Below are 13,314 nucleotides of genomic sequence, written 5' to 3' on the forward strand. Positions count from 1 at the left end.
CACTTTGCTGTAAAGTTTCACCGATCTGTGAAACACAAGTAGAGACAATAGGATCCGCAGCACAAAACATTTAACTTAATACATCACTTGGATAAGTTGATGTGACGAATGAGGGATACCGCTTTGCATGTCGGGCTCTGAAGCTGGGTTTGTGCTACGTTGTGGAGACCCAGTATGACCACTGATATCGACGTGTTTGATGCTGATACTGGATCCTCTTTCACCTTGTGAATTAAATTAAACAGTGAAGCGCGACGTTATTACATCATATAGCGAAAGGCATTCGGTGCCATGGATGCTGAGTGTCACCTTCCTCCCCGTTGCACCCAATCACCCAAGAGGGAGATACAAACCGGAGGAGAATAATTCTAGTGCATAGAATTTGATTAAGAGATCCTTGGGGTTGAATTTCCACGGAGAGTTGTGTGGGCAGTCCACTGTATTTGTTGGGGACCTGCCTGGACCCTGGAGAAATGATTAACACTGCATTTACATGGTTTCCACCAGTCTTCTGATGAATGTATGACCAGTTCTGGTACCATGCTATCAGTAGGATGTCGAGGCCAAGAGAGCGTGTCGGAGAGAGGCATCAGCTAAGTGGTGAGGCTGGAGGTACTGGGAATGCCCTCCCAACGGACAAAGTTAAGGGGAGATTTTATAGAGTTCAAAGTCCCGAAGGGTTTTGATAAGGGAACATTGGGAGAAAGTCTTTCCACTGGTAGTGGGATTGGTAATCCGAAGACACCGATTTAACATAACTGGCAAAAGAAGCAGGGAGGAGCAGAGATGAAATGTTTTTATGCAGCGAGTTATGGTGATCTGACATGTGCTGCTGGTGGAAGCAGATAAAATTGCAACTTTCAATAGGAATTGGGAGGATGGTGGAGGCGGGTTCATTCACGTCCTTTGAAAAGTACCAGGATGAGCACTTGGAATGCCATAACATCCAAGGCTATGGGTCAAGTGGCATTAGGTATGTAGGTCAGGTGTCTTTCACATGCGGAGCAGACCCAATGGGCCGAAAGGCCCCTTATGCACCGTGTGATTGGCGAATTGGATAAATACTTAAAGGGGAGAAAGTTACAGGGCTCTGGGAAAAGAGCAGGGGGGGGGGTGATAATAATTGGATAGTTCTTCAAATGGCCTCTTTCACAGCTGGACGATTCTATAATCAGGAGAACCTTATGAAGGAGTGAAAGCACCGCTCAGATTAAATGGTCCCCGGGTATCTCAACACATGGTAACTCTTATTAGCACATTGCTTAATGTGGTGGAGGGTTTGCTGTTTGCATCTCAAATGTCTCAACGTACGTGTTAATGATTCCATAGCTTTATTTCTAATGGAGTAGTTTTAATCGCCATGTTTATTATTTTTTGCTGATAGGCTGTGAAACAGTTGCTGGAATTGCCTTTAAACCTGGCCATCATCTCCCCGGCACACACGCCGAACTGGGATCTTGTCAGCGACGTAGTTAACTCCTGCAGCCGCATTTACCGATCGCCTAAGCAGTGTCGTAACCGATACGAAAATGTAATAATACCAAGGGAAGAAGGAAAGGTAAAAGACTCTTTACTGTTAGACAATTACACTTTTGGATGTTTTATTATTCAGGGAGAGCAGAAAATCATAAAAATACTGTGTTTCCTGACTGGTAAAGATGTATTGTTTCTTGAAGCCTAGTAAGCATAGATTTGTGTAAAGGTGAAAGGTAGATACAGTTTTTAACATAATGAGGGTCATTAGAACATTATATTCTTCACTCCAAGGCACCATTGGAGCAAAGGCTGCAATAGTATTTGAAAGGGAATTGGAAAAGTACTTGAAAAGGAAGCATTTAATTAAAAATGAGAAAGGGCAGACAATTGGCTGAGAGTTGTCGACTTTAAATGAACACTTAACACCACACAGGTGCAGTGGGCTGAATGGCCGCTTTATGCTTTAATTGCTATGACTGGAGAAAGTATGGTCTGAAGACGCAGTATCATACAGGTGAAATGGACTCTCGCAGACTGCTGCTGGTTCAAAATGGCGTTGTTTGCTCAAAGGACGATAGTTGTGGTTGTTGAAGGTCATTCATCTCAGTTCCTGAACATCACTGTAGCAGTTCCTCAGGGTAGTGTCCTAGGCCCAATCATCTTCAGCTGCTTCATCAGTGACCTTGCTTCCATCATAAGGTCAGAAGTGGGGATGTTTGCAGATGACTGCACAATGTTCAGCACCATTCGCGCCTCCTCAGATAATGAAGCAGTCCATGTCCAAATACAGCAAGACCTAGATGATATCCAGGCTTGAGCTGACAAATGGCAAGTTACATTCACGCCACACAAGTGCCAAGCAATGACCATCTCCAACAAGAGAGAATCTAACCACTGCCCCATGGTATTCAATGGCATTACCATTGCTAAATCCCCCACTATCAATATCCTGGGGCTTACCATTGACCAGAAACTGAACTGGACTAGCCATATAAATATTGTGACTACAGGAGCAGATCAGCGGCTCAGAATCCTGCAGTGAGTAACTCACCACCTGACTCTCCTAATCCTGTCCACCATCTACAAGGTACAGGTCAGGAGTGTGATGGAATACTCTCCACTTGCCTGGATGAGCGCAGCTCCAGCAACACTCAAAAAGCTCAACACCATCCAGGACAAAGCAGCCCCGCTTGATTGCTCCCCCTTCCACAAACATTCAAATCCCCCACTATCGACAAACAGTGACAGCCTTGTGTACCATCTACAAGATGCATTGCAGCAACTCACCTTGGACAGCACCGTCCAAACCCACCACCTAGAAGAACAAGGCAGCAGTTTCATGGAACACCACCACCTGCAAGTTCTCTTGCAAGCCACTCACCATCCTAACTTGGAAATATATCGCCGTTCCTTCACTGTCGCTGGGTCAAAATCGTAGAACTGCCTCCCTAACAGCACATGGACTGTAGTAGTTCAAGAAGGCAGCTCACCACCACCTTCTCAAGGGCAATTAGGGATGGGCAATAAATGCTGGCCTAGCTAGCGACACCCATATCTCATGAATGAATTTTTTTAAAATAAAAAATTTGCTTACTTTGTGTACATTTGTGCATAAAGAAGGTTGGAAAAAGGAACCTTTCTTGACTTTGCTTCGGAGGCCGGACAGATTTTGGCTGCTCATGTAAAGCTCCGTAAAGCCTTGTGTTACTGATCTTTTAAAAAAAATTTAGAATACCTAATTATTATTTTTTTCCAATTAAGGGGCAATTTAGCGTGACCAATCCACCTACCCTGCACATCTTTGGGTTGTGGGGGCGAAACCCACGCAAACACGGGGAGAATGTGCAAACTCCGCACGGACAGCGACCCGGGGCCGGGATTCGAACCCGGGACCTCGGCGCGGTGAGGCAGCAGTGCTGACCACTACTCCACCGTGCTGCTCAGTGTTCCTGATCTATAATGTCATTGAAGTGTAGCGATGTTACATTGCGTATAACAGCAAGGTGTCCAGAGCCTTTCTGCATTTTGCTGCCCTATTCCTCCTCACGGTGCAGCCTTTAGCAGCGCAGCACCAGTTCAAACATGATGTAACCTGACCCGAAGCAAGGACTAAATGGCAGTGCCAAAATTGCACGTGTCGCTTTCCGATTTGTGAAGCTGCTGCAGGCCAGCAGTGACATTTATTTCAAGCAGCCTATTCCATTCAGTAGGTACAGGAAGAAAACCGCAGTGTACTGACTTGCACAGTGAGACGAGGAGCCCTGATTAGTGTAGGCGTTGAAGAGCAGTAATGAACACAAGACCTGTACAAACAAATTGCACGTAACATTGAGCAGAGGAGTGAAATTCTGCAAACCGAATGCAAGTGTAGCAAATACCCAGAGTTATACATTACTGAGGTCGGAAATAGAGCTGCTGTAATTCTAATTCATGCTGCCCCTCGAGGTTAGCAATGGCAATAAATATTGTAGAAAATTGTGGGTGCCGATATTTGTTAAAACCACAGAGCAGAAAGATGACCTTTAAATGCTGAATTTGCAGCGGCTGAAGAACTTCAGAAATCCATTTTGAATTTTTAGATAATACTCCTCAAATTCTAAAACAGTACTTTTGTTGGAAGGAGCTTCTAAATTGCGCAACTATGTAAATGGACTTTTCTGAATATGATAACTTAATTAAGAGCAGTGTAGGACCCATCACTTTTAATCTGCAGATTGTGCAGGCCACCACCTTCAGGTTCCAGGCCCAAAGTGGGCATTGCCAATCATCGACCTTCGTGATTATGCTGGACTAAGTACTGCAGTGGTTTTGTCGTTTCCTTTTGCAGTGTAGCTGACCAAGAAAATCTTGCCTCCTGCCACCAGGTGTATTGGAAGGATTTAATTATGCTAATTTAAAAAAAGTAAATTTAGAGTACCCAATTATTTTTTCCAATTAAGGGGCAATTTAATGTAGCCAATCCACCTACCCTGCACATCTTTGGGTTGTGGGGGTGTAACCCACGCAGACACGGAGATTCATTATGATAATTAACCAGTTGGGCCGCACATTGCGTGGCCATCAAGTCATGATACCTCACCACTAAGGTTGGAGAACGTTAAAGGGAAAATAAGAGGATTGAGAAACTAATGATTCTTCTGACCAACCGCTTTGTGTTTTAAGAACCTGAACCTTGCAGGGCGGAGGAATATTGCATATAGGAATAATCCGTCTTGATGGCAACAGGATGCAGCGAAAGGGAGAAATTTGGCAAAGTATCAGGCTCAGAATGAAAACTGGTGTGTAAGGCCATTTGCACAGACCAGTTTTCTCGAGCCTCTTAAGACAAACTAAAACGAGCGAACTGGTTTATGCCGTCACTCTGGCAGGGCCTCGTGGAACCAGGAGACAAGTGCATTAAAAAGCTCTTTTGGATATGACCCCAGGCGGCTGTCCTTACCTCTGCACCCCTGGAGGGTTAAACTGCCTTACATCTGGCTAAACCACGTTGGCACGGTATGAATATTTAGCGTGGGGGGACCATTTGGCCAGGGGGAGGGTGGTGGTGTAAAATACTTAAATCTATGCAAATACATTACAACATGGTTCTCACGATGTTTCCGGCGAGGGACAGGGAAAATCGGGAAACTCTATGGCCAGCTTTCTCCGTCCCGCCGCACCAGTGTAGAAGTCAATATTTTCCTGCTTCTTGACTGTGGTAGAAAGACTCAACAAAGTTCGTTCCGACAAAATAACTAGTCTTTATTTACGAAAGGACTGCATGCAGTATTGGCTGCAACTTGAGTTTAGAGAGCAGTTGTTACAAACTGCTAATTCCTCCTCAAGTCCGCGCTTACACAAAGAATCAGTTCAGTATTTATGCATTATCATTATCAGTATTGCGTGACTAGAGCTTATTCAGGAATTCGATCAGTAGTAGAAACATAAGGAGTGTCATAAATCATGGCACAACCTTCTGACCTCCTAGAACTCTTTGTCTCATCACTCACACCCATACCTTGTCCTTTGATAGAACATTAAAAGGTCGGTGACTCCTTCATCCCTGACCTTATCTTGTCTTACTCATACAGCCCTGGGTCATGAGGAGTTAATCTTATCAGAATTTACAGAGGTCAGGCATTTTGGAATAGCTTGACCGTCTCTGGCCTTATTCATGCTTTAAGTTATCCGGAGTCAGCCTCATCAGGTCTTACAGGGGTCTGGCATATTAGAATAGCTTGGTCAGCTTTTCTTACATTGTACCAAGTAGTTGACCAATTTTCCCATCATGCCATTACTTAATTCGTACAACTTCACACCAGATTTCTGATGCAGCACCCCGTCAGGGTTCTCCGTTTCGCCGGCTGGTCAATGGGGTTTCCCATTGTGGAGCAGTCCCACGCTGTCGGGAAACCCCCGGGCTGCCGGCAAACCGGAGAATCCCGATGGCGGAGAATTCAGTCCCATATCCCCGGCGAGAGTAGCATTTCCTGATTCTCGCGGGATTTTCCCCCTGCGTCGCCGATCCCGAGGGCTCAAGATCGCACCCAATGAGTTTGTCAGTTTGTATACGTGGACCTTAGATGGAACAACAGAGCTTGAAGCCTCTGTATCTTCTAATTCTCCACTATCACAAGAGTTTGGTTTGGTTAAGCTTTACTTTGCTCTGAATGTAACACCAGTTTCTGACAGGATTATGATGTGGAGGTGCCGGCGTTGGACTGGGGTGAGCCTGTGACTATGTATTTTCCTGCCTTCTACTTCGTTACTTTGTGAAATTGTATATTCACTGTGTTACTTTTTGACTTTGATGACTACTGGTCTTGTTAACTCTTCTCATTCGTTTGCAGTTGATCTATGATGCTAATCCAAAGAAAAAAACAAAAAGCATTTATAAGGTAAGTTTACCCTTTTATAATTCATTGCTCAATATTATTATTTTAAATTAATATATGCATGTTGATGAGATGCAAATCATAAACTGATGTTTGTTTTTTTATTTAAAGAACAAGAACAGTCGGCCTCTGCGAACCAGCCAAATCTATGCACAGGATGAGAGTGTTATGCATACCCAGCTCTTCACAAGCCACTTTGAGCTTGTGAAACTCATAGCTGGCAAAAGAAGCCTGCCAATCAAACCTATGTAAGTGTTTTTCAGAGTGTCAGGAATTTCTGGATGAAAAAATTCGTCCAAGTCCACTTTCTGTAATCCCGGTATTCGCATGATACATTAATAATGGAGGCGCAGACTACTGACCAAAGATGTGCAGGTGAGGTGAATTGGCCATGTTAAATTGCCCCCTGGTGTCCAAAGATTATGTAGGTTGGGTTAAGAGGTTATTGGGATAGGGCAGGGAGTGGCTTGGCGGGGAGTGTTCTTTCAGAGGGTCGGTACAGACTCGATGGGCCGAATGGCTGCCTCCTGCACTGTAAGGATTCTTTATTAACAATGTTTTTTATCCCGTCCTTAAAGCTACAAAGCCAATGGGCTGAGTGGACAGGGTCCAACTTATTGCTTGCTCCAAAAGTCAATCCAAATTCTAATTGAAGCCAATTTGTGATCTCTACAAGAGAGACGCACAAGATCCAAGCTGACAGGAAAAGGCATCGCACCTCATCCTGAGCTTGATCTGACGCTTGATCTTCGCCACAAGGTCGAGAAGCGATCACAGTTGGGATCCGATGACTGCAGCTAATCTCGATCAGTTCGTTTACGACATGCATGGCAGTGGTGGAGGCCTTTGGGAATCATAGGTCCATATAGCTTCCTCTCGTACACGTCAGCACACTCCATGCCTCAAATCACCTGGGAGAATCAATCTTGCATCTGAATAAATCAATACTAACTACTTGGCAAGTCATTCAGCATCCAAAAGTAAGCAATTAGCATTTTGGGTTCCGTCATCTTAACTTCCCAGTAACAAATTTAGTTTCACCTCTCTGTTCGAGCCTGTTTTAGCCGTTACAGGTGTAGTTCAAATGTTCTCTGAAGTACACAGACCTTAATTGTGGACCTTGACTTAGTTGGTAGCACTCCTGCCACTGAGTCAGATGGTTGTACACACTCGCACTTTTCCTACAAAGTTATTGACTGCAATTTTAAAATTAGAATAAGTTCTGTGTAAAAAATAACATACAGGAATGTAGTACACAAGTTAAAACATTAAATACTGTACAGTCTTTGCCAACTTAAATTTCTGTGCTGTTGTGTTGTGTCTTCCCTTCGCAACCTCTGGGACTTATAATGATTTGCTTTGTTTTCTAGGCTGGGAATGAATCCCTTCCAGAAAAATCCAAAACATGCATCTGTGTTAGCAGAGAGGTCAGAAAACTTATCTTAGCTTTTGCTGTTTTAACGTCTTCAGTTTTTGTTTTGTATATAATTGGGTGAGCCCGGGTTTGTTTCCAGCTTTGGGTGACTCTATTGTTTACACGTTCTCCCCGTGTGTGTGTGTGGGTTTCCTCCGGGTGCTCCGGTTTCCACCCACAGTCCAAAGATGTGCAGGTTAGGTGGAATGGCCGTGATCAATGCTCGGCATTCCGGGGATAGGAGGGGAGGCACGTGGCGCCGTGGTTAGCACTGGGACTGTGGCGCTGAGGACCCGGGTACGAATCCCGGCCCCGGGTCACTGTCCATGTGGAGTTTGCACATTCTCCCCGTGTCTGTGTGGGTTTCACCCCCACAACCCAAAGATGTGCAGGGCAGGTGGATTGGCCACGCTAAATAACCCCTTAATTGGAAAAAAAAAATAATTGGGTACTCTAAATTTACTTTTTAAAAATTACGGGGATGGGGCGGGTGGGCCTAGGTAGAGTGCTCTTTTGGAGGGTCGGTGCAGACTCGATGGACCAAATGGCATCTTTCTGGATTGTAGGGATTCTATGGATTTTGTGGATACAAGGACTTTGAACTTAGCAAGAAGGCTGGGTTTCTTTTCTCTGAAATGAAAAGGCAGGTCAACGACCTAACAAGACTCTTTAAAATTATGATACATTTTGATAGAGTTGACGCAAAGAACAGGGGGATATTTGCAAGGTTGTGAGAAAGGGAAGGCTGGAGGAGGGTAGGCTCAGGAAAATGGGGGAGAAAAAGACATTGGACCCAACATCTTCCCACCTCCCTCCAGGTTTCACAAGGCGGCATGGCCAAGTTGGGCTGAAGGGCCTGTTTCCATGTTGTGAACCTCTATCACACGTTGTCATTGAGGTCCGGAATCATCATGAGTGCAGAGTCGATGTGCCAAAGGACCTCTACTGCACTGCATTTTCTGTGATTATCTGATAGGTGAAATGTGCAGTCAGTTAGAGCAATTAAACTAATAGTCATATCATGCATGCAGTGGCACCTTTCCAATGGTGCATCAGTTGCACACCCTGTCTGCAATATGACTGGGTAAGGAAGGTGAGTGCACATTGGGCAGTCAGTGAGAGTCCGATCCGCTGTCATTGCCCTATAAAGGGGGAAAGCGGCATTCAGCATGTCAGCCGTGGTGTAACGCCTTAAAGTGACTTTTTCAGATAGTTGGAAAAAGAACAACGTCATTCCGTTGAGGCCAGTTGAAGAGAGAAACGGCTGTTTTGACCTTTGAGGCTGTGAACTTGCAAGTTGTTCTGTGTTCCACACATGGGCGCCAACCAACTTCAGGAACGAGCTCCTGTCTCTGTGCCCTCACAGCTTCCACCATGACCTTGAGTGGCATGTCCATGAAGTATGGGGCTTCCCTTCCCCTTCCGCCATCCATCTTCCTCCACCTTTAGCTTCTGCGGATTTGCTGCCCATGATGCACGGTTCTGCCTCTATATGGTCTGTTGGTGTCCCTTTAAATAATCAGGCCTCATTCAGGCTTCCGATTTCTCCACCCACCCACTGCACTCAATTGGGCACCGCTTTGGGTGTGCCCTCTTAATTGGTCGGCCCCACGCCGAACTCAGCTGCTGGGTCTGTCACAAGCAGGGCTGGGCTCTTCTCCGGAAACTAAGTTGGAACGATTCCGGCCAGTATTCCTACTTACGGAGAAGAGAATCCATTAGTGTGAAGTAGTTACCAAGAAATCAAATACGGAATTCTAAAGAAACTTCTTTACCCAGAGATTGAAAATATGTGGATCGGGCTACCACAGGGACTAGTTGAGGCAAATAGTTGCATTTAAGGGAAAATTAATAAAGGTCTGAGGGAGGAGGGAATTGTGGAATATGATGATGAGTTAAAAGAGGGAGGAATGTCTATTGGAATATGAATGCCAGAATGGATTGGTTGGGGGTAAATGGCCTTTTTCTGCCTGTGTGTTCTATGTTGTTCTCTGCTATGTTGCAAAGCTGAATACTGAGGAGCGCATGTAACATTTTTATATATTGCTTTAGTGGAATCAACTATGACAAACCTCTGCCACCAATCCAGGTCGCCACGCTTCGAGCTGAGCGTATATCAAAAGAGAAGAAGGTTAGTATTTGTGTAAACACATATAAATATTATGGCATTTTGCCCTGCAATGGAAAATAAATGATCAGTGTAAACATGATCAAAAATGAAAATTTGATTTTGAACCAGTCCTCGGCATCAATTTTACTAGAGACTTAAAAGATATTCATAGATTACCATAGAATTTACAGTGCAGAAGGAGGCCATTCGACCCATCGAGTTTGCACCGGCTCTTGGCAAGAGCTCCCTACCCAAGGTCAACACCTCCACCCTATCCCAATAACCCAGCAACCCCACCTGACACTAAGGGCAATTTTGGACACTAAGGGTAATTTATCATGGCCAATCCATCTAACCTGCATATCTTTGGACTGTGGGAGGAAACCGGAGCACCCGGAGGAAACCCACACACACACGGGGAGGATGTGCAGACTGTGCACAGACAGTGGCCCAAGCTGGAATTGAACCTGGGACCCTGGAGCTGTGAAGCAATTGTGCTATCCGCAATGCTACCGTGCTAATGTGAGCTGCTTGTTATCTGCAGTCCCATCGCGCATTAAAAATGATCAGATTACAGATTACAAGTGAAGTTACATATTCTGCAACAATTTGTTCGGTAGAATTTCATGGTACCATGTACCCCAGTCGACATCCTATTAATAAGTGTCGTCATGTATTTTTAAGTCGACATGTTAAGTCGATAATTAAAAATGGGTGTACTTTTCATTAGTGACCAGTAATTTTCTTTTGAACTGATATGTTTGAGAATGGTTGTATCAAGGTTAAGTTCTGCATTTGTACAGCTTGTTTTAAGTTTTTTTGCTTCAAGATGCAAATTATTATTATTATTAATAAATTGGACGTACGTGTTGTGGATAACTCATTGTCATTTTTGTACTGGAAGAAAAACTGAAATGTGCAGTTATATGAATTAAGCTATGAACATCACAGCAATGTGGGAACTTAGTTTTAAAATTTAGAATTATATTTAAATGAAACAACTTTGCATATGCTTATGGTGCCAGGTTAATTAAACAAAAGTAGTAATATCTAGAAATGTAAATGCTGCAAATACGCAGTGGGTCAGTAACTATTTGTATCGAGAACAGACCAGGCACGTTGTTTTGTGTATGTCGCTTTCATTTGGTCAAGGTTCTAGCCCTGAAATGTCGTGACTTGTCTTTTCTCTGTACAGATGTTGATTGACCTGCTGCATATCTTCTATAATTTTCTGCTTTCATTTCAGATTTTTTGCCTTTTTATTTCAGTTTTTTTATATATTCATTTACGGGATGTGGGCATCGCTGGTTAGGCCAGCGTTTATTGCCCATCCCTTGTTGCCCTTCAGAAGGTGGTGGTGAGTTGCCTTCTTGAACCGCTGCAGTTGAAATGAAATGAATGAATGAAAATCGCTTATTGTCACAAGTCGGCTTCAATGAAGTTACTGTGAAAAGCCCCTAGTCGCCACATTCCGGCGCCTGTTCGGGGAGGCTGGTACGGGAATTGAACCGTGCTGCTGGCCTGCCTTGGTCTGCTTTCAAAGCCAGCGATTTAGCCCAGTGTGCTAAACAGCCCCTAAACAGTTAGTACGTTTGCTAAAAACCATGCCATCAAAAACCTGGAAGTGGAAATTAAAATGCATTAGGTTGAAACTTACCTCAAACCTTTCACGTGTGTTGATTATGTGTGTATATTGTTATTGAACGTAAAGGCTTTAGCAGAACAACAGAGAGCCCAACAACTAGCACAGCAGCAACAGCAAGCTCAGCAAAACACTCAGCCAGCTGTGCAGCAGCAACAGGGCTCACAGCCTCAGGCTCCAGTCGTTCAACAGTCTCAAAATGTCGTACAGACTGCTGCATCCACCGTGGCCAACACTACAGTGCTGGTAAGAGGGCTTGTTTTCATTTGCGCTTCCTTCAATGAGGCTTTTCTCTGTGTAACCGGCTGTGCGTAGCAGCACGAATAGCAGGATTGCACAGTACAGAAGGAGGTCATTTGACTCTTCGGAAGAGCCTTCTAGTTAGTCCTACTTTGCCAGCTCTTTCCCTATCACTCTGGGAGTGTATTTTGACTATCCAAGTGCTTTGTGAAAGTTACGAATTAATTGATCTGCTTCCACCGCGATTTCGGGTGGCTGCATTCCGGATCACAACAACATGTTGCATTTAATTAAAAAGAGTTGTTAACAGACAAACCTGAAATAGAGCAAATAAAATTGAGTTGCTAGGGCGAGGTATGGCTTTCTGGTTGGTGTCCGGCATCGCCTCAATTTTAAACCATTCGTGCTTTTTGTCAGAAATGCTTAATTTTGATTGTTTCATTCACCTAAGAACCAGGCATACATGATTATAATAAGCAACATTGCCAGTTTTGGATTTCTAATGCCTGTGGGAGACTCTGGGCATCAATCAGATTTCGGCATTTACCTTGACTCTTGAAACTTCTGATTTTGATGAAAGCACGTTGATAAACCAGTGGATCTCGGTCTTCAGATTGGACAGGGATCAGGACTGGGGAAGGATATTGTGGTTTGATATTTCAAGTATCATTCTAATTTGGCCCCAGTATCTACATCCGTTCATTTCCTTCAAGAAATGTTCTTTAAGTTTTCAGATTGCAGTTACTTTAAAAACAATCTGCACTTAGGCAGCATCTTTAATGGAGTAAAGTAATTGGGGGGCTGCGCGGTGGCACAGTGGTTAGCACAATTGCTTCACAGCTCCAGGGTCCCAGGTTCGATTCCGGCCTGGGTCACTGTCTGCGCGGTGTCTGCACGTTCTCCCCGTGTCTGCGTGGGTTTCCTCCAGGTGCTCCGGTTTCCTCCCACAGTCCAAAGATGTGCAGGTTAGGTGGATTGGCCATGATAAATTGCCCTTAGTGTCCAAAATTGCCCTTAGTGTTGGGTGGGGTTACTGGGTTATGGGGATAGGGTGGAGGTGTGAGGTTGAGTAGGGCGCTCTTTCCAACAGCCGGTGCAGACACGATGGGCCGAATGGCCTCCTTCTGCACTGTAAATGCTATGATCTATGATCTGACATGCCCCAGGCACTCTGTAGGGCCGCACGGTAACACAGAGGTTAACATAATTGCTTCACAGCGCCAGGGTCCCAGATTCGATTCCTGGCCTGGGTCGCTGTCTGTGTGGAGTTTGCACGTTCTTCCCGTGTCTGCGTGGGTTTCCTCCGGGTGCTCCGGTTTCCTCCCGACAGGCTTGCTTGTTAGGTGAATTAGATATTCTGAATTCTCCCTCTGCATACCTGAACAGGCGCCGGAATGTGGCGACTAGGAACTTTTCACAGTAACTTCATTGCAGTGTTAATGTAAGCCTACTTGTGACACCAATAAAGATTATGATTAGCAGATAAAACTAGACACTGAGCCACACAAGGAGATATTATCACAGGTGATTAAAAGCTTGGTTGAAGAGGTAGGTTTTA

At 44.6% G+C, this 13,314-nt stretch overlaps 1 protein-coding gene across 11 annotated transcripts in view; it reads left to right on the plus strand.

Moving 5' to 3' along the window:
• ep400 (E1A binding protein p400) overlaps nt 1-13,314 on the plus strand; it is a 211,536-nt gene that overhangs the window by 166,924 nt on the left and 31,298 nt on the right. For all 11 annotated transcript variants that reach the window (XM_072466267.1, XM_072466655.1, XM_072466501.1 and 8 more), the window contains 6 exons: nt 1,385-1,558; nt 6,306-6,353; nt 6,462-6,598; nt 7,721-7,777; nt 9,817-9,895; nt 11,586-11,762. In XM_072466267.1, the coding sequence (XP_072322368.1) occupies nt 1,385-1,558; nt 6,306-6,353; nt 6,462-6,598; nt 7,721-7,777; nt 9,817-9,895; nt 11,586-11,762 (672 nt within the window). The remainder of the gene's footprint in view (nt 1-1,384; nt 1,559-6,305; nt 6,354-6,461; nt 6,599-7,720; nt 7,778-9,816; nt 9,896-11,585; nt 11,763-13,314) is intronic.

The sequence above is a fragment of the Scyliorhinus torazame genome, chromosome 1 (genome assembly GCF_047496885.1).
Source record: "Scyliorhinus torazame isolate Kashiwa2021f chromosome 1, sScyTor2.1, whole genome shotgun sequence".
Classification (NCBI taxonomy): domain Eukaryota; kingdom Metazoa; phylum Chordata; class Chondrichthyes; order Carcharhiniformes; family Scyliorhinidae; genus Scyliorhinus; species Scyliorhinus torazame.